This window comes from Panthera uncia, chromosome D1, assembly GCF_023721935.1.
Source record: "Panthera uncia isolate 11264 chromosome D1, Puncia_PCG_1.0, whole genome shotgun sequence".
NCBI classification, from domain to species: Eukaryota; Metazoa; Chordata; class Mammalia; order Carnivora; family Felidae; genus Panthera; species Panthera uncia.
The window spans coordinates 519,523-540,208 of record NC_064808.1 but is presented as its reverse complement, the minus strand read 5'-3'; the positions used below and the strand labels follow the sequence as shown (position 1 = coordinate 540,208).

Here is a 20,686-nt window from a genome sequence, read left to right as displayed (position 1 = left end):
GGTCCCGGAGGCCAGGATGTGGCGGGACAGCGTGGGTCCTCTCCTGCACGGACACCCGCCTGGCAGAACTCAGGCCCTTGCCGTCGGAGGACTGAAGTCCGGGCCTCCTGGTGGCCACCTGACTGCTGTTTGCAGCTCCCAGAGGCCCCTCTCAGGTCCTCCTCATGCCCCTCCACCGACCGAAGTGACAATGAACCTCTTCTCCCTCAAGCTTCAGATCTCGGACTTAGAACTCTCTGACTAGGTTGGGCCCATCCAGACAATCTCCCCGTCTTAAAGTCAACTGAATAGTACCTTAATTACGTATGCAAAAATCCCTTTGTTTAACAGAAAATTCACAGGAGTAACACCAACACCAGAGGGCACAGGTCACAAGTCCACCTTAGAATTCTGCCCACCCCACTCACACCACCCCCCACCCCCCGGGGATTTGGGGGTTTCCCACATACTGCCCTCTTTTACATTTAGAATTCGATTCTACGGTAGCCGCACTTGGTCTGATTTGAATCCTTTTAAGCTTATTTAAGAATTGTTTTACGGCCCGAAGTATGGTTTACCTTGGTAAATATTTCATGGGTACCTGAAAAGAATGTGAATTCTGCTGTTTTCAGGGTGGAGTGTTTTATGAATGTCAATTATGTCCATTGGGTTGGCAGCGGGGATCGCGTTCACTTCCTTCCTGACTTTCTGCTTACTTGTTGCCGCGATTATTGACAGAGTTGTTGAACTCTCCTACTGTCGTTGTGGGTTTGTCTACTTCTCCTTTGAACGCCATTAACTTTTGCCTTATGTATTTTAAAGCACTGTTATCAGGTGCGTTAACGTGTAGGATTGTTACACCTCTTGATGAATGGACCCACTTACCACTATGAAATGACTTTTTTATGCCTGATAATATTCTTTGCACAAAACGTACTTTGTCTTGTTGGGAAAATAAGTAAAGTTCTGCACCGTAAGATGGCTGATGGGACTAACATAACTCTAGTTCCTAGCTTAGAAACTCCTTCCAGGTTCTTCTTCCTGCCCTGCTTGCCGTGTGAGCCAGATTAGTACCAGCGCGGGACGCAGAAGTAACGCATTATGAGAAATTGTCCCCCTTGCTTGTGCGCAAGACTCAGACATCTGGAGAAGGATCTCCTCTGAGCCCGCCGGTGTAAAATAAAACTCCGATCCACCAAGATCTCCGAGTGCTGCTTGGTTTTTCCGCCAGTGATCCAGCCTGGTTCCGTAAGAGTCTGAAGTTAATATATGCCACTCTCTTCTCTGATGATGAGGATTACCGTGGTGTATCTATTTCTGTCTATTTACTTTTAACCTATTGGTGTTTTGTGTCTTCATGTTTATTTTTATTTTTATCATATGCCTTTTAAAAATATTTATTTATTTTGGAGAGAGAAGAGAGTGTGAGCGTGACAGGGGCAGAGAGGGCGACAGAGGATCTGAGGCAGGCTCTGTGATAACAGCAGTGAGCCCAATGTAGGGCTCAGACTCATGAACCGTGAGATCATGACCTGAGCTGATGTGGGACGCTCAACCGACTGAGCAGACCTAACCTCATCACAGTGACCCTCCTGTCTCTGGAATGTCATTCTGTATGGACACTAGGCTTACAGACAAAATGGAACAAGGGCACCAACGTGACCTGCCATGAGCTGGTGACCCCAATGTCTACCTAGACCCCGCTGAGTGGTCTGGAGGGAAATAACAGAACGCACAGCTCCCAATAGCTGTTTCAATGTATTTTGTGTGTTTTGAGTGAGAACTTGGCTGATAGATGTGGAGTGGGGTATGAGAGAAGGAGGCTGCACGGCCTGAGGGAAGAGAGCCTCCCTTTGCAGAGCTGGGGACATCAGAGGAAGGAGAAGGCTTGGAGGGGACATACTTGCGGTGCAGCCATGGGTCGGATTCTGGAGTCGAGTTCAGGCAAGAGGTCTGGGCTGAGGGTCAGTGGATATGTGGAGTTGAAGGCCACAGGCATCACTGACCGAGCTCCCTGGGGACGGGGCACACCCAAAGCAGTGACAGGGCGGAGGCTGAGGTCATGAGGCATTTCAAACGGGAGGAAGATGGAGGGTTGGAAAAGGTGGTGATGCGATCGTTATTTCATGGCCGGGAGGACATGCCTCCCGCTCCGTGGAAACCAGTCCCAGGTGTACAGATGATCTAACAGTAAAAAGTGGAACTGTCTAAGGAACGCAGCAAGCAATGGGCAGCGGTGGAGCGGAGATGACAAGACTCTCTGGAGGTGGCGGGTCTGGATTCCAATCCCGACGGGGCCAGGCGTGACCTCTGTGAGCTTGTGAAGGTCACCAGCCCCCGTGCCTCTCATTCCTCATCTGTACGATGTAATAATGGCGGAGTTCCCTCTTGGACCAAACGACCTGGCCCAGATGACCCGCTAGACGTGAGTTAGCCCTCATCATCTTCGTTAGTGGTCTTTCTTCTGGTTTTTACTTGCGTCGCTTTAGTGCCTCAGAGCCGGGACGGCCTTTCCAAGTGTGACACTGAACCCAGAGGCCAAACACCTGAAAGACTGACGAATTTGGTTACGTACACTTTTTTCTTTTACGTTTGATTAAGTTGAAAATTTTTTAAGCGTTTAATTAGGTAAAACCCTAAGTAGGCCAGGTCAAAAGGCCACTGACCAACTCGGAATGAATGGCAATCACAGAAGGGGTTGCGTTTCCCTAATATATGGGGAGCTCCTGTAAATAATCTTCTTAACAAGGACCAGTGGAAACACTGACAACCGAGATAAGCAAGCATTCAGAGGAAAGGAAGTATAATCGGCCTAACTATATGAAGACGTGTTCAAAGCCCCTCATAATAAAAGAAATGTGGATGAGAACAGAGATACCATCAGTTTCTCATCAGATGAGAAAAACAGAACAAAACAAAGCCTTTAACATGCACACAGGTTTGTGAAACAAGAGAATGGGGCAACAAGTCTCGCGTGCTTTGCTGGAGGAAATATAAATCAGACCAACTTCTGGGAAAGGGAATTTGATAAAATGCATTGAGTTTCAAGTGTACGTAACCTTTGACCCACCAGTTCTCATTCCGGGATTTGTCGTGCAGACACCCTCGTGCGTGTGTGGACGGAACGTGTGCGGTGCCGTCACCACAGCCCCGCGCACGCTAGCGGGGGTCCGCCAGACCTAGACGTCCGTCCCAAGAGGGCTGGCTAGGTACATGTGGAACGCTAGGTACAATGGAGCGCTGGAGGGCTACGCTAGAAATGAGAATAAGGAGGGTCCCTGTACACACTCCGGGGAATGATCTCGGAGACATTTGTTAAGCCAAAACAAAAACAAAAGAAAAAAACATGGCCCAGAATAATTAGTATGATATACACAGGAAAGAGGAATTCAAATAATGTATTTTAATCTCCCTTTTTTCTACAGGATATCTCAGGATGGACACAAATGAACCTGGGGACCCAGGAGTCTTCTGGGAGGAAGGGGGGTGGGGGGTGGAGAGGGAAAACCGTCCATCGAGAGCTTTGACTGCACACCCCTTTTCATTCAGAGCCGTGTGAACATATTAGTCAAAAACAATAAATCGAATTCTAAGTTGTTTTGGATGTTTATTTTTGAGAGAGAGACAGAGAGCAAGCGAGGTAGGGCCAGAGAGAGGGAGGGAGACACAGAATCCGAAGCAGGTTCCAGGCTCCGAGCAGTCGGCACAGAGCCTGATGCGGGGCTCCAACTCACCAACCGAGAGATCGTGACCTGAGACGAAGTTGGACACTCAACCGACTGAGCCACCCAGGCACCCCAACAATAAATTGAATTCTAAACATGTTTCGAGAAAATCCATTAAGAGAAAAAAGAAGAAAAACCGTATGTTCGTCTTATAAGCTGTGGAAATTTTCCTCATGAAATTCGACGTCTATTCATTATTTTTTTTATAACGAGTATCATAACCAATTAGAAACCGAAGGGAAGTTCTTTAGCTTGATAAGTTAGCTACCAGAAATCTATGGCAAATACTATATTGGATGGTAAAATATTAAAAGCATCCGTCCCGGATCAAGAATATAACAAGAATGCCTACTGTCACCATTTTTTCTTAGACATTGGCAGGAAGCCTCGCCAGTCTACAGACCAACCAGATCGATAGGGGAGGGAGAAAAAGGACCGGGATATGAAAGGAAGAAAGTTCTTAGCATTCTCAGGCGATGTCACTGTGAAAACCTAGAGAATCTCCAGAAAAAACTTGATACGAGAATGTAGCAAGGCTCCTGGATAAAAGATTAATATACAACAACCACAAAAATGAAATGCCTTTCTCCAAACTAGGAGCAACAGACAATACGCTTCAGAATTACACGTATCAATTACAACAGTAACAAAAAAGGTAACTAACAAACATGTTTATGACCTTTGTGGAGACAGAGAATTACAAACAACGTGTCAAAGGATTAAAAGGAAACTAAATTAATGGAGAGACAGACAGACAGGACAGAGTTTCCCAGGGGACTAGACAAGCTGATTCTAAAATTAATATAAAAGAGCAGTGTTGTCAAGAATGTCCTTGTATTTAGTAACTGGAAAGAGAGGAAGAGAGACACAGAGAGACAGAGACGGAGAGAGAACAGGCTTCCGTCCCATCACTAGCAAGCATCACTCTGAAACAGTGGCTGTTAAGACGCAAGGGCCCTGGCAAAGGTAGGGGCCGTGTAACAGTGTAGTGTGTTTTACTTGTACTCAAAGCAGGTGTCTTTGTCCTTGCTCATTCCATTCCTGTTGTCCCCCCCCCCCGCCCCCGCCCTGCCCCGGAATGGAAGCTCCCTGGCTTTGCTCGCTGCTGATTCCGGGGGCCTCTGACCGGTCGGCCAAAAGATGCTCCCGTCACCCCGAATGAGGCATCGTCCTGAACTCCCCCTCAGACGTGGCCTTACATGAATGCAGTTTTCAACGTTAAGCCATTTTATGCTCCTGGAACAAACCCACATTGGTTTGGGAGGGTTTGTTACACGGTTCGGGACATGACCTGCTGACATTTCGTTTAGGATTTTTGCATTTAAAATAGGATCCCCTTGGACCTCTTCTTTCTTGACTGTTCTTGTCTGCTTCTGGTAGTGAAGTCATACCAGCCTCGTAAAAGGAATGGTAAAACCCACTTATGTTTATATTCAGCAGAGCACCTGTGTGAGATCGGAACTCCTGTGCTTTGATTTTCTTTCCTCCTTGTGGATGTTCTACCTCTGATTTCGTGTCTTCCAAGGGGCAGATACCTTTGGGTTTTATTGTTCTTGAGTCGGTTCAATGTTATCTTTTTCTGTGAGCTCGTTTATCCCAAAAACAATTCAAATTGCTTTGTATAAAGCTGTTTATAGCATTCTCTCGTTATTGTGCAAAGTTTCGGATGCATCTGCGTTTGTCTCCTTTTCGCCGTTGGTGTTGTGGGTGGTTTCCCCCCACACCCCCTTGGGTCTTGGGAGCACTTGTGATACGTCTTTGTTTTCAATGTCATCAATTCCTACTGCATTTTAAAAACGCGTTTCCCTCAAATTCTGGAGGGTGGTTATTTGCCCTGTCTTCTCCTTCATACGCAAGGTGACCGCCCCGCTGACCTCAGCCCAGCTTCCTTTCCAGCGGAGAGCTTCCGGTTTTCCCAAGCACGGCGTCAGCCGCATTCCTGAGACTCTGCTCCACAGTATTTCCTGTTTTCATCATTGCCTTGTGCCAAGCTCTATCTGACCCCCATTATGAGTTATTCTTTGCCCTCCGGCTAGTTTAGCACGTCTTTTTTTTTTTCAGGCTCAGGATGCATTTTACAGGTTCTTGTTATTTTGTTTTCCTAACTCTCTTGTATGATCAGAGATGGGGGGTCGGTATGGCGCACATTCACGAAAGTACACGAGACTAAGGCGGTGGGCTTAGGTCATCGGTTAGCGCAAATGTGAGCCTGAGGAGAACGGTGACTCTGTCGGGGACAGAGAACTGCATGGGTCCTGCTAGATGGGGCTTGTTACCGTGCGGTTAAATCCTCTGTGCATGCTGCGTTCCAGAAATTGCAGGCAGCTTGTGTCAGACTAGCCCTCCGCAGACAAAATATACACATTCTTGACTCCTTAAAAGGACTTGGCAGAAGCTTGATGAGCTTCGACGTGAGGGCGAGCCCCCGGGGCTCTGGTCCCGAGGGTCTCCGGCCCACGCAGCAGGGCGGCCCCGGCGCGAGCAGCAGTCTCAACCTTGGTGAACTCGGAGGTCAGAGGGCAGGGCCTGGGGTGACAGAGGACACCCCAGGTAGGAGGGAGCCACAGAGAGGGGACCCTCCATTTGCACGTAACTCCCTCCAAATCCAGGGCCCCCGACCCCTGAACCAAGCACGTGCAGGGGGAGATCCAGGGGCCTGGCTGAAAGCGGCAGCGGGGGCACTGAAAGAGCTCAGAGTTTCAGAGTGCTCGGCAAGGCGACAGCAGCAAAGCGGGGAACCTGGTACATACCTAGGGGGTCCGTCCAAACCCCAGGAGGGCCACGGCCTCGGAGCGCACCGTGCCCCAACAGTAAGCCTGGGGACAAGACGGCTGTTCTCACCAGGGGCGAGACGAGGTCTTTGCAAGCTCCGCGTGCCTGGGGAGGAGGTAAGCGGTCTGCAGCGACAAAAAAACGCTGAACACTAGAGCGGCTCTGCGCTGGGCCAGTCTGACAGATTGGCAGAAGCGGAGAAGTCCCTAAAAACTCACAGACTACTTGTATTCAACTGAGACAAAACAGGTCATCCGAATGGCCCTCAACCGCCTAGAGAAACTGAACGTGCCATTTAGAGGCTCCTGAGAGGGGCGCCTGGTGGCTCAGTCGGTTGAGCGTCCGACTCAGGCTCAGGTCATGATCTCACTGCTCATGAGTCTGAGCCCCGAGTCAGGCTCTGTGCTGACAGCTCAGAGCCTGGAGCCTGCTTCGGCCTCTGTGTCTCTGGCTCTCTCTGCCCCTGCCCCTCTTGCGCTCTGTCTCTCTCAAAAATAAATAAACGTTAAAAACAATTTTTTTTAACTTTCAAAAGATTTAAGTCTCATGGAATAGTTTACCTGAACCCAATGGCAATTAGAAAAAAATTTCTTTAAAGATATCTAGAGGGGCGCCTGGGTGGCTCAGTCGGTTGAGCGTCCGACTTCGGCTCAGGTCACGATCTCCCGGTCCGTGAGTTCGAGCCCCACGGCGGGCTCTGTGCTGACAGCTCGGAGCCTGGATCCTGCTTCCGATTCTGTGTCTCCCTCTCTCTGTCCCTTCCCCGCTCATGCTCTGTCTCTGTCTCTCAAAAATGAATAAACGTTTTTTTAAAAAGTTAAAAAAAAAATAAAGATACCTAGAAAAGTCCCGAAATATTTGATATTCTCCTCCCCACCCTCCCCCCAAAAAAAGGAATTCCAAGGGAAATTCGAGCATTTGAGCCAAATAAAAATGAAAAGAAAAACACACCATCGTGGGACACAGTTATTGCTGAGAAGGAAGTGAATAGTTTAACATGGTCATCTTAGTAAAGAACAGAGGTTTAAAATGAGTGATCTAAATTTCCATCCAGCCAAAGTTAGTAGAACGAGTAAAACTGAGAGCAGGTGTCCAGAACAACGTGGGTAATGTCTCCCTCCGGGTGCAAGGCGGTGGGTTTGCAAGGGGCCCTTATACAATATGGGGGTTCCCTAAACTGGGGGTGCACCATGGGGGGGGCGCAGACCCACCGCACTTTTGAGACTGTGTCAGCCAGAGAGGAGGGCAAAATTCGACAAAAATAAACACTCACAGAAGCGGGGGGGATGGGGCCACTTTGGGGTTCCCTTTCCTGCACCCCGAGCGCTGGGAGGACACGGGCGTGGCGTGTGGGGCACTCACAGGACCGTACATCGAGACGGGAAGTTTGCCGTACGTCCGATTAAATGTGCATTAGAGGTAAGACAGGCATTATTCACTGTGTTTATTGTTAATCTCTGCGTCGCCTTCACCCCCAGTCTTTCTCCCCCTGTACCTGCTACCGGCTAATATTTAGTTTCTACTGCTTTTTATCCCTAAAATTTACTCACTTTATTGTTTTCGGTTAATTTTTGCTTGGTTTTACCTGAGCGTTTGCTCCCCAGGTCGACATTGCTAAGCACAAAGTCGGCAGACAGTCCCGTGCTGGGCCCTTTCCAGGCGCGATGTTTCTCGAGCCTTCTGTTTCTGCCAAGAGACCTGCTTCCTGTGGAGCAGTCTCCCGGTCAGACACCCGACACCCCCTACGTTTTGAGCAAAGAGCTCTCTTGCCTTCCCTTATCGTGACCCCTTAGGACGGGTTCCTAAACCGTAGCGCCCCCCGCCCCCGCCCCCCGGTTTCTCAGGGCTGCACGAACGGGGCCACACTGCACGCACACCCTTTTCCTACCTTCTTCAGCCGCGCAAATGGTCCACGTTCTTCAGGGCGAGCGCACCCTCCTGGAAATTAGCCATTGTGTGTCCACGTGGCTTTGCCGTCCCTCTCGGGCGGGCATTTGCTCCACGGCGAATCTGGGGCCGCGGTGACCGTTCGCGGACGCGTGTGTCGTGACATTTACGTGCTTTCACCTTTCCCGGGTAATGCCCAGTGGCCCGGGTAAAGGGCCGCACCCGTTCCCCTTTTGGTGGCAGACCTCCTGATCGCCGGCATCGTCCGCAGAGCTTGGCTCCGTCGGGCACTTAACCGTTAGCCCATCTGGATGCTGCAATGGTAATCGGTGTGATTTTTTTACCCAGCCGTGTTGAGATACCATCCGCACGCGACGCACAATTCGGGGCTTTTGGTACATCCACGGGGCTGTGCAGCCGCAGACATCTCTGGACCCCCGTAGAGACCCCGTTCCTCTTAGCTGCCACCCCCAGTATCCCCGCAGCCCCTGCAACCGCTCAGCTCCTTTCAGCGTCTACGTACTGTCCTATCCTGGGCGCTTCGTACAACAGGGAGCGGAATCCTACCACGCGAGGTCTTCTGCGGCCGGCTTCTCTCACGGAGCACGTGTTCAAGGTTCCTCCACATTGTGGGGCGCGTCAGGGCTTTGTCTCCTTTGGCGGCCACATGACAGGCCGTCACAGGGATCCCAGACATCTCGTTTCCCTTCCACCAGTTGGCAGGCACGCGGTTGTCTCCTCTCCGTGGTTTTGAACGTTCGCGTGCACGTTTTTGCGTGGAGGTACGTTTTCATTTCAGTTGGGCGGATACCCGGGACTGGAATGGCCGGGTCACACGGTAACTCGACGTTTGGCTTTTTGCAGAACCGCGAGACCGTTTCCCAGGGCGCTGCAGTGCCCGCACACTCTCGCCGGCACTGTTCGCTACTGCCTTCCTTCCGGAACGTACCATCCCGGCAGGTGCGATGGGTTTCTGTTGACCGTCTTTCCATGTGCTTGTTGGCCACGTGTGTGTCTTCTGTGGAGAAAAGTCTACCGATCGGTGCTGGTTTAATCTGCGCTCCCTGATTACACGTCAGGGAGATGATCTGCTTTGAGCATTTACCGCCATTTCCATCTCACGATTGCAGAATGGCTGTTTGAATAGTTTGCCCACTTTCTATTGTTACCTGTTCTGTTCTTTTTAATTTTTTTAAAATGTTTTTTATTTATTTTTGAGACAGAGAGAGAGACAGAGCAGGGGAGGGGCAGAGAGGGAGGGAGACACAGAATCCGAAGCAGGCTCCAGGCTCTGAGCTGTCGCACAGAGCCCGACGCGGGGCTCAAACTCACGGACCGCGAGATCATGACCTGAGCCGAAGTTGGATGCTCAACTGACTGAGCCACCCAGGCGCCCCTGTTGCTGTTGATTTTTGAGAGAGAGAGACAGACAGGCAGACGGAGAGAGCAAGCAGGGGAGAGGTAGAGACAGAGGGAGACACAGAATCCGAAGCAGCCACCCCACATCCTAGCGTTCTCCGTGCTGTGGTCCGTGTGCGAGATCCCCCCAGCACAGGGATAGCGAATACCCACGTTCCGACTGCAGCATAAGGTTCCCGACGGGCCGGTGGGGGACTGGTAGAGGCTCTGGGAGTATGTGGGGAGTCTGGCCCATCCGTTAGAGGACCCAGGGAAACAGGGCCTCGTGAAGGGGGCCGCACCTGGACAGGACGGCCGCGAGCTCCCTCGGACCACCAAGTGTTTGTGAGTGGGAGCCAGTGTGTGCCTCAGGGGCCCTTCTCTCCACATGGCCCCAGAGGACGCTGCTCCCATCCCCAGGGATGCCCACGGGGTCCTGGAGCTCACCGCAGACACCCTGGACACGGGGCCCCAGAGCAAGAGGTGGGAGCGGGTCCCACAACGGCAACAGCAGACCCACCAGCGGGGGCGTGTCAGTGACCATCACTGGGGGCCCGTGTGGTTGGCCCCCCAGGCTCCTGGGGCAGGCGCTGCTCCGTCCGGCGCCGGGGGCAGAAGCAGGCTCAGCCCCGGGGCTCTGGCCTCCGGCGTCCTCTGCTCTTCCAGGGACTGGCCTGGACCCTTGTGGGGTCTTGTCACATCCCACCAGGGTCACCAGATGTGCAGGTTACAGCCTGGCCTGTGGGTGGAGGTGCTGTGGCCCCTGGGCACCAGGTTCCACGGCCCCATCCCCGAGTGTCCCCCAGGCTTCATACTTCTTCTGCTTTGTCTCTCGCCGGGCGGCCCAGAGTCTCTGGCTGGTCAGTGGTGCTCCCGGGTCACCTGCCTGGCCCTCGGGCCCACACCCCATTCTGCCCTGCAGCCGGGCTGGCCTGAGGGGGCCCCGGTGTCCGGTCCCTTCAGCACACAAGGTCCTGCCACCCAGTAAGGCCGTGGGGGAGCGGGGGCTTCAGGGACCCCCACTCCCTGTGGCCAAAGTCTCCCGGGAGAACTGCTGGGCCGTGGACCACGGAGCTCCCGGACCGGCACCCACACGCCACCCCCGAGCTGGCCTTGGGCATGTCCACCCTGGCTGGTCCTCCGGGCCTCATGTCTCCAAGACTTCTCTGACCTCAGGAGTCGGGCCGCAGGGAGTCAGACACGGGGTTGAGGGCGGAGGGGGGCCAGAGTGGGGAAGCAAGTGGAGGGGGCCGCAGCAGGTGGGGTCTGAGGTCAGCCCCTCGAGGCCGGTGCCCATTCTCTGAGGTCCCCGTCCTGGGACGCACGGCCTCCGCAGGAACCGGCCCCCGGTGGGGAAGGGGCTGCGCGGGTGGAACCCCGCCCCCACCCCCAGCACCACCCCCACAGCAGACGCAGCCCTCCTGGGTGTGCACGGGTGCCCTGAGCCCCTGATCTGCCATCGTGTGGGCCTGGTTCAGTGCCCCTGAGCCCCAGCTCTGGGAGTTGACAAGCTGCACTGGGGGGTGGGCCTGCTTGGGCCTGGGGAGTCCCTTTCCCCAAGGTCAGGGTGAGGGCCAGCGTGGCGGTCTCTTGCTCCTGGCTGGGTCCAGTTCAGGGGAGGGAAGAGAGGACAGAGAGGCCCGAGGGGCTGCTAGAGGCCGGGGGTGGGGCCGGGAGGCCAGCTTAGGAGCTAGAAGCGCCCCCCACCCCAGACCAGCGAAGGCTCTGGGCCTGTAGATGTGGCTTGGACATGTGGAGTTGGCCGCTGGCCACGTGAGACCCCACGTGCTGTGGAGGCAGCCCGGCCCGTGCCCGATCGCACCCCGGCGGGAGAGCCGTCTGCTCCCGGGCCAGGGCAGCACCTGCAGAGGTCCGTGTGTGACTGTCCAGCGGGCAGGAGCTGGTGGGCTTTGTGGGACCGGGACTCCATCCCCCCACCCCCAGAGCAGGCTCATGTGCCGGGACAGCTCGAGGGCAGGGAGACGAGCCTTCTGTGGGGATGCCGCGGCGCTGGCATGGCCCTCCCCAGGCAGCCCGCCCCTGCCCTGTCCCCTCTGGCCACCTCACCGGTGTCCTCTGCCATCTCCGGGCCCCACCTGCCCCCTCCACCCCGCACCCCCACCCAGGAGCCGCTCCTCTGTCTGTGAGCTGATGGCCTGGCCTGGCCTGCCCCAGGGCCTGGGTGCCGGGCGAGGTCCCTGTGTCTCCCTGTTTCCTTGCTCTTTCTCTGCCAACCATACAGCGACTCTATCCGTGGCCTTTGACGCCTCCATATCCAGGACTTCAGGTAGCCCTCTGGCTGGGGCGGGAAGGGGGGGTGCTGGGCAGAAGGCCTGAGGTCAGGAAATCAAACCCCATTTCGAGATGACCCAGGTTTCCCGTGTCCTGCCTCGAGCTCGTCTGGGGGCAGGAGGGGTCGCAGGGTGAAGGCCGGTTGGGCAGGCCTCTGGTCAGACCGGACCCCAGGACGGGGCTGCGATCCAGGAAGAGGGTCCCCGAACGGCGATTCCGTGGGGAGGGGCCCCAGGACGGGCCTCTGGGAGGGTCAGGCAGCGGCCTGTGCTGCAGGGGCCAGCGAGAGGCGTGTGCACGGAAGGGGGCGCCCAAACGCCTGCCAGGGCGGCTGGGCCCTGGCCGGGCGGCAGGCGGAGCCAGGCTGGGCGGGCAGGGAGGGTCGGGCGGGAGCCGGAGGTCAGGCCGCCTCCAGGAGCGGCCAGCGGACAGCAGGGGGAGCTTGGAACCTGACTGATCCGGCCCTGCCCCGGCCACCCCGCCACCTGGGCCCTGGCCCGACCTCCCAGGCAGGGCACGCTGAGGGGGCCTGCGTTATCCAGGGGCCCCCCGGCCGCCCTGGGGGTGACAGCTGGGAGGCTGGCAAAGGCCCAGGAGAGGGTACCTGCGGGGAGGGTCCCGGGCCGGCCAGCACTTCTGGCGGCCACCTGCAGACCACCAGCTGCATGCCGCCAGGGAGGCCAGGGAGCCCCGGACACGCCTCACGGGCGCCCCAACCTGAGCGTCGGCCGGGGCTGCGCAGGGACCACGGCGGGGGTGGGGACCTGCTGGCGGCCCCGCCCGCTCCTGAGTCTGTTATGAGGCATCACAACCCTCGCCCGGGGTCTGCACCTGGTGGACTTTCTGCGGGTGTGTGGTTGCTACAGGCTCCGTGTGCCCACACGTTGTCCCCACCCGACACGTGTCCGGACCCTGAGAGGTGGCCAGGACCTGGCCACACACCCTCCCGGGGCCCCCCACCCTCGCTCGGGGCAGCAGGGCCCGAGGTCTCCCTGCCACCTCCCACGCCTGTTTGAGAGTGGTCTCCTGTGCATCTTGCCAGAGACCTGGGTCGGCCTGCCACACACCTGGGGGAGGCTAGGGGGCCGCAGTGGCGTGGGAGCAGGGCCGGTGGTCAGGCCTCGCGCGCTCCAAGGCAGCTTGGGAAGGGGCAGGCCCAGGGTCCAGGCGATTCCAGGGCCCCAGAGACTGAACGAGGCAGGCGAGGACAGCAAGGCGGGGACACTCCAACCTGGGTGGGGGGAGCACTGGGCCTGTGGGGTGCTGAGAGAGGGGACCCCACTGGGCAGGCCTACCCAGAGATACCCCGGAGAATACAAGCCAGCCTCCCTCCCACCCCGGGAACCCAGACCAGAACGTCTGGACAGACCCCCTCGCACCCCTCGCTGACACCCAGGGAGCCTGCGTGCCCCGGAACAGGCTTCCCGCACGCGGGAACCCTTGGGGGCACGTCTGGGTCCTGGCTCACTGGGGAACCCCTGGGAAGCTGGGACAGCTTTGTGACCCCCAGGAACCCCCCGGGCAAGACGGGTCACATGCACAACCCCCTCATACTCCTGACACAGGCAGGGAGACAATGGGGGCAGAGCGAGGCCAGCCCCAAAAGGGGCCGATGGGGAGGGGGTGTGAGCAAAGGGCCCATCTTCCCGTGGGCCCCACGGCACCCAGGGGACAGGGGTCTGCGGCCCCCGGAGACGGTGTCCCCCGAGCAGCCTCCGCCCCTCCCCCTGGCCTGCGACCCCGGACGCTGCCCCAGGCCGAGGCGAACAAGTCCCTGCAGACGGGCTGCCCCCCGCCCCCTTCCCGGCGGGAAACGGCAGACGCGGTGGAGGGGTCTAGAACGTGTGCCCAGCCACTCCTGCTGGCAGCCTGTCCAGGACATGCGCCGTGTACGGAAGGCTTTGATCGCGTGCTCCCCAACCGCGGGGTCCCCGCTCTCCCCTCCGCACGGTCACTCCCCACCCCTGCCCCCGCTCGCCGCCCGGCCAGCGATGCCAGGGTTTGCATTGGCGTCCGGCCAAAGCCCGGAATGTGCCTGCTGGCTGCAGGACAGCTGTTCCTGGAACAGAGGCGACAAAGCACAGACTGTCTTTGAGACGTGGGCGGACGGGGTGCAGTCTGCCCAGAGCCACGCATGAATAGAGCACACAGGCTCTGGGACAAGATGAATGGGCTCACACAGGCCGGACACCCGTGAATGGGCCCCAGGCGTCCAAAGACGCGGTGGAACTTGGAACCGGCTGGCAGGGCCTCTGGGAGGTGTGGGGTGCCGCCGCTGAGAGCACACGCTGCTAACAGCCCTGGCGAAAGGGGACCAGAGCAAGAGCGCGTGGGGTGCGGGCCCTCGGGAGGGGGGTGCGAACCTGCAGTCAGCACACCCCGGTGAGCAAGCCCGCGTTCACCATCAGGGCGTCTCCAGGCTCCTGGATGTGTCTGTGCACCGTCACGGGGTGCAGGTCCCAGACCCTCCGTGTTGCGGGGTCACATCCCTCAGACGTTCCGGGCAGTGTGGGGGCTTCGGACCCCCAAGGGAGGGGCACTGAGCCCCCCGGCGTTTAGATGGCAGGGAGCAGCCCGTGTGGACCGCGCACCAGCCCAGCACAGAGACGCCGGGACAGGCCTGGACGGGCTCCCCCGGGCCAGACGCCCCTGACCGGGCACCAGACGTCCAGAGACACCTCGGGCCTACGTGAGCGGCGGGCGCTGGGGGCACAGTACTTTCAGGTCACTGGCAGGTCACTGAGATGTTTGGGGGACTGGGGCACAGGCTGTGGGGACACTCAGAGACTCAGAGCCGCGGGTGCCCGGGGCCCAAGCCTTCACGTGAACGGTGTGGCCACGCTAGGAAGAAGGGGGAATGGAGGGCCGGACCCTAATTCAGAGGAGGGTGGTGGAATCCGGAGATTCGGGGTGGTAGGACCCCGGCCCCCATCCGTTCAGGTGAACGAGGGAGGATCTCTCAGCCCTCAGGTGAGCTGACGGCAGGCCAGGCCAGTCGCCCAGAGCCACGCAGAAGCGGGGCGGGGAGGCGCCAGCTGCGGGGACCCAGACGGGGCCGTCAGACTCGCAGGCAGGAGCAGGAGGCCGCCACCTCCCGGGACCCGGCTCTCGAGAGCAGGTGCTACAGGCCTGGGGCCCGAGGCGCCCAGGTGAGGCACGAGTGGGGCTCCGGGTCCTTAGTTTTCCGGGCTGAGGGGTGTACCCCCTCGGGCTACAGAGAGGCCCAGAGGGCGGGCTGGTATAGGAGTCACCCCGAGGCCCCAGGGAACGGGGTACGGTCCGCGGAGCCTCCAGAGCAGAATCCACGAGTTTTCCGTGACCGGCCACCAGGCTGTAGATGTGGGGTGGGCAGTTCGGCTCTCGGGCAGAGGAGGGAACGGGAGCCCAGGCGCTCCGACCAACAGGGTTCCAGACCCACTCAGGCTCATGGGGTATAGGACCCGTACACTGCAGTGAACGGGGCTCAGAACCCAGACACTCAGAATGATGGGGTTCAGCTTCCACACGCTCTGTCATGGGGTTCAAGACCCCAGGCGTGACCCCATCATTCTGAGCTCGCGGGAGGCCTAGGACGGGTGTCCCAGACACCTGGGCGGGCCCAGCACACAGATGAATGGCGCACACGGCCACAGACGAGGGTGATACGCGCGGGTAGGGGTGGACCGAGCACAGGGCGTCCGAGCCACAGGAACGAGGCCACCGGGGGGGCCTGGCCCAGCACTCAGGCCTACGGGAGACATGTCAGTGCAGGACTCAGGTGCCCACGGGGCCAACCGGTGAGCAGGAGAAGGGGGCCCACCGGACCTTGGCCGCCACGGTCCCAGGAGGGGCCCCCAGGGCCCGGGTCACGGAGAATCCCGGTTTTCGGACCTGGGAGCTGGATTACAAGCTGTGCTCGCAGTCAGCCGCGGAAGCGGGTGTCCCCTGAGCGTCCAGGTGAACGGGGAATATGCACTCAGACCGTGCACAGAGTGGGAGTCACACCCCCAGAAATCCGGGCAGCCCACAGACTCCCAGAGGAAGGGGGCAGAGGCGGCGTGGGTCACAGGGCTGGGGCAAGGTGAGCGCGCGGGGCCCGCGGGAACGGGGGGCGGCGGCCGGGGTCAGCGCGGGCAGGGTGCACGCGTGCTGTCCTGGCACGTCTCACGCTTCTGTGCCAGCAGCTCCCGGCCACCCCGAGCCAGCGTTCGCCCTGAGTTCCAACCTCAAACATTCCCCAGGCAACCTCAAAGGAAGCACCCCCGTCCAGGAGCCCCGCCAGGGTCTCCGTGCGGCTGTCGGCTGCCAAGCCGCCGTCTCGGGGGCCGCAGGGCTGGCCGGGGGCTGCCAGCTCTGTTTGGTTTTCCCCTTCCTGCCCTGGACGCTCAGACGCCCGTCTCGCCGTGGAGGCGCCCGTGTCCTGGGACAGGCACAAAGGCCCTACAGTGGGGCTGGGGGGGGAGCCGCGCACGGGGCACATGTGCTCACGCCACACCAGGGCCCCGCGGCACGTGCGGCCGGCCTTGCTTCTTCCCCCCAGAGCACGGGCGCCTGCCTGCCCCCCAATGGCCTGCTCCCGTGGCCCCGAGGTGTCAGCCGCTTCTCCCAAATCCCCATCGCCGGGTAGGACCAGGAGAAAGTGCCGAGCCCCTGGACGGGGGGGGGGGGGGGGGACGCGTTCCCAGAGCCGCGCGTGACCGGCAGGTCCACGCACGCACACGCAAGCCCGCCCCCCACCTGCAACGTCTCCCGAGCGACCTCGGAGCCGGGGGCCGAGCCTCCCGGAAGTCCGGCCTGACCAGTCCTGCCGGCGGCCCCCGTGCCACCGGCTCTCCTGTTAAGCATTAACCAGCTCTACGTCTGGCCGTGGGCAGGAGTGGGTTCAGAGAGTCACCCTGGCCTGGAAGGGTCACTCAGGGCTGGGCCCGGGGAGGGACCTGAGCTGGCCAGAGCAGAGAGGGCGCTGAGGTCACAGGCCCCGCTGGCCCTGTCAAAGCAGGAGCTGGGGGTGGCGGCGGGGGTGGGGGGCTGGTCCAACAGAAACCCAGAGCTCTGGGGACAGGCCAGCCTCGCCAGGGGCACAGGCATGGATGGAGTGACGTCCAGAAGCCCAGGCGTCAGCAGGGCAAGGCAGACCCAGATAGTCGCCTGGTGACGGCTTGCCCACGTGACAGTGCATCCGGACCAGCCCTGCCCAGCATGAGCCGCGCGGTTCTGGCCGGGCTGTGGCCTTGTGCCTTTTCGGGCAGCACCAGAAAGCTGCACTCCTCCAGACCCAGACGTCCCTGGGGCTCAGGACACCCTCCTCGGGGTGCAGAACCTTCTCAGACTGGGTCCGGCCGTCCCTCCCTCCCGCTTCCCGGTGTTCAGCCCAGGTGGGCGGTCAACCCCTTATTGCCAGGCCTCCGGAGGACCAGAAATGCCCCCGTGTCCCCTGGAGGGACCCCTGGAGGTGGCCCGGAGCCTGGACGCCTGGTACCTGGGTCTCAGGGGGGACCCTCCTCCCAAGGGAGTTCCCTGATTCCTGAGGGCCAGCAGTTCCGGCCTTGAGGTGGGGCTCCCCGAAGCCCTGCCTCTCATATCCCTCCCCCACCCAGCAGACTCTCTCATTCACTGGAGGCCCGGCCACGGCTCCTTGCGTGTGCTAGGTAGAGAGGAGGCCTGGAGGCCAGGCCGGCCGCAGGAAGTTCAGGCAGCAGGTGAGAATTTTCTACACCGGGGCGGGGGAGGGAGTGGTGACTGTCACCCCAACAACATCTGGGGGAGCCCTGCTCTTCCCGAGGGGGAGACTTGCTCCCTCCCACAGTACAAACAATGCCAGCTGGGCTGTTGATGGGGGGCAGCGGTTGGCTTGACTTCCGTGGGTGCCCAGCCCCAGGCTGATGTGGATCCCTCCACCTGGCGGAGTCGGGGCTCCCGAGTGGGAGAGGCAGGGTGGACCCAGCACAAACGGCCTGGCAGGTCAGGTGGTCGGAGGGTGGGGAGTCACGGGGAGGGCTTCCTGGAGGAGGTGGGGCTCACACAGGCCTTGAAGGGCGAGTAGGGTGGGGTGGCATGGAAGGAACATCGAGCGTCAGCACAGAGCAGTGGGAACCAAGCTGGGTCCGTGCACACAGGTGGCCACGAGGCCGTCCTGCTCCACAAGGAGCCTTGAGGCCGGATCTGCACAGCGGCGGGAGGGTGTGTCCCACAGCGGGTGGCCGGGACAGGGACTCCACTTAGGAAGGATGCCCAGCCCCCTTCCTGGGGAAAAAGAGCCTTAGCACTAGAGAGGCTTTTCCCCGCCGGGTCACAGAAGAGGGAGCAGGGGTGGAACCCGGGAGGGACCTCTGGCCTCCTGGGCTGTAGGCGGGAAGGCCCCTCCCGGAGGTGGCTCCAGGCCTGGAGGGCGGCGGGGGGCGCTGGGGTAGGAGAGCCGGACAGCCCTCCCATGGCCCCCAAGAGTCGCCCTTGGGTATCTGCCCCCCACCCCCCACCCCCCGGGGTTCCCGGGCACTTTCCCAGAAGCCGGACCTGCTGGCTGGGTCCAGCGGAGCGGCCGGCGCCACCTGGTGGCGGCGCGCCTGCCTGAACCTGCACCACCATGGGGGCCTGGCGGTCCTGAGGGACCCTGTGCCTCTCCCAGGCCTTGGGGTCCTGCAGTCCTTGTGGCCAGCCTGCCCAGGGTCCTGGGACCCTCTAGGGCCAGCTTCCAGGCATCTCCTGCGGTCCTGGGGTCAACCTTCCCCAGGCCGGCCCAGGAATCCTGCCAGGCGAGCAGTACTCGTGCGTCCGTGCCCGGCCCCGCCCCCGCCCCCGTGCAGGGGCGGGGGGGAGGGGCACACGCACACACCTACACCCGCAGGTGTGCGCACACCCACAGGCGTGTGCGCACACACAGGCACGCACGCGCCGGGATTCTCCAGCCGACAACCTATCTGGAATTCTCCACCATGAAAACCTCCAGTGGAGCTGTTCCAATCCCAGAACACACACAGGCCCTGGCGTTTCCGGAAGGTTGGCTCCCGGGGAGCTGGGGGCTCCGACCCCCCGGAAGCCCTCAGGCCATCGAGCAGACCTGGGAGTGTCCTTCAGGGGACATGGGGCCCGGAGACCTGTGAGCTTCCACGGCAGGGGCTCACCCGAGGGGCCCCCGGCCACACCCGTCTCCATACTTGGTGGGGCCCGTGCAGAAAACTTGCAGCCCTTGTTCAAAATGGTTACAATTTCCAGAGCGCGAGGGCGGGCGTTGGACCAGGCCCGGGGCCCTTCCCTCTGCGTGCGGGACCTGCCTCCACGTCCCTTCTCGGTGCTGTGGCTCCACGGGCCTGGGCCTCTGCTCCTGTCCCTTCGCCTACTGGTCTGTGAGAGGCCTCGTGGGGACAGCATGCACACAGCCCCTGCAGGGGTGACGGGGCCAGGCCACCTGGGGTCTGGGCGCTTCCCCGCCTCTTTAAGCAGAGGCTCCATCCACAGCACACGGAAGGGCTGGGGTGGTTCTGGGAGTGAGGCCTGGGTGCCGTGCAGGAGCGAGGGGATCCAGGCCGGGTGCCTGGTGATTCCTGGAGGGGGTGGCCCGGCCTGGCCTTTGTGGACAAACAGGAGGAGGCCCCTGGTGGCCAGAACCGTGACTTTGGCCACCAGTGCTCCCCGGGGGGGGGGGGGGGGGGGGGGGGGGGGGGGGGGGGGCGCCAGAGAGAGACTTACGCGGGTCTGGGGTCCCAGGATGCCCCGTCGTGGCACCGGCCCCCAGCTCAGGGCCCCACGTCCCTGACGTGGGTGTGCTCCCACCCCAGGCCCCTGGCAGGGAGGCTACACCAGGCCCACTCCCCTCCCACCAGCAAGAAGGGTGGCAGGCCGGCAGGTGGGCAGGTCCGGGCAGCGGCTGCTGAGTCAGTTTGCAAGGAATGTTCTGGCCTCTCCCAGCTTCACCCTGTCCCTGCCTGCCCCCACCTCACCCTTCTCCCCAGGCGTGGCTGGCGTGGCGCCCAGGCCAGGAACGCATCTCCAGCCCGGGCTTGCTCGGACCAGCTCCCCCTAGCAGTCGACCCCCACCGCTCCCCCTGCTTGCCCCCGTGACCTCAACAGAGCCCCGGTCCCTCAGAGCCCCCACCCCCACGCTCCCAGGTTACTTCCCGGGCCAGAGGGACCCCCCCCCCCCGCCACCCCGCAAGCGTGAACAGGCTCCACCTGTGTGACGGAGAACCATGGCAGGCCTGAGGTCAGGGCGGGGGTGAACCGGGACCCCAGCGACAGCCCCCAGGCAGATCCCAGGGCCCAGGGGAGAGAGGCCTGGAGGGAGGGGGCTCTGCAATGAGGAAGGCCTGGCCTGCTGGGCTGGGGGCTGGGGGCTGGGGAGGCGGCCAGGAGGCTGGGCCTGTGTCTGCTGAGCCGGCCGTCTGGCCGGGGCCTTCCTCCCTTGGCTCTACTCACAGCCCTTGCCCCCAGCCACCCCAGGCTGCCTCCTTGCCCAGGCAAACCCTGGGCTGATGCTGCTGGGCAGATGGGGCAGTGGGGCTGGGGGCCACGGGGCCGTCCCCGGGCGTGACCCGGCCACCCGGGCGCTCTGCTCCAGGCCAGCAGGAAGGGGAGATGGGGCGCCCCCCCAGACGCCCACAGCACCCTGGCCCCGGCGGGCACCACAACTGTACCCGGGCTCATTCCGGACCTCATCG

The 20,686-nt window shown here is 60.3% G+C and overlaps 1 protein-coding gene across 1 annotated transcript in view; it reads right to left on the bottom strand.

Moving 5' to 3' along the window:
• CD81 (CD81 molecule) overlaps positions 1-18,588 on the bottom strand; it is a 334,787-nt gene extending 316,199 nt beyond the window's left edge. Inside the window, exon 1 of the mRNA XM_049615582.1 lies at positions 18,585-18,588. Within this exon, the coding sequence (XP_049471539.1) occupies position 18,585 (1 nt within the window). The 5' untranslated portion in view covers positions 18,586-18,588. The remainder of the gene's footprint in view (positions 1-18,584) is intronic.
• Positions 18,589-20,686: the final 2,098 nt, after the last annotated feature.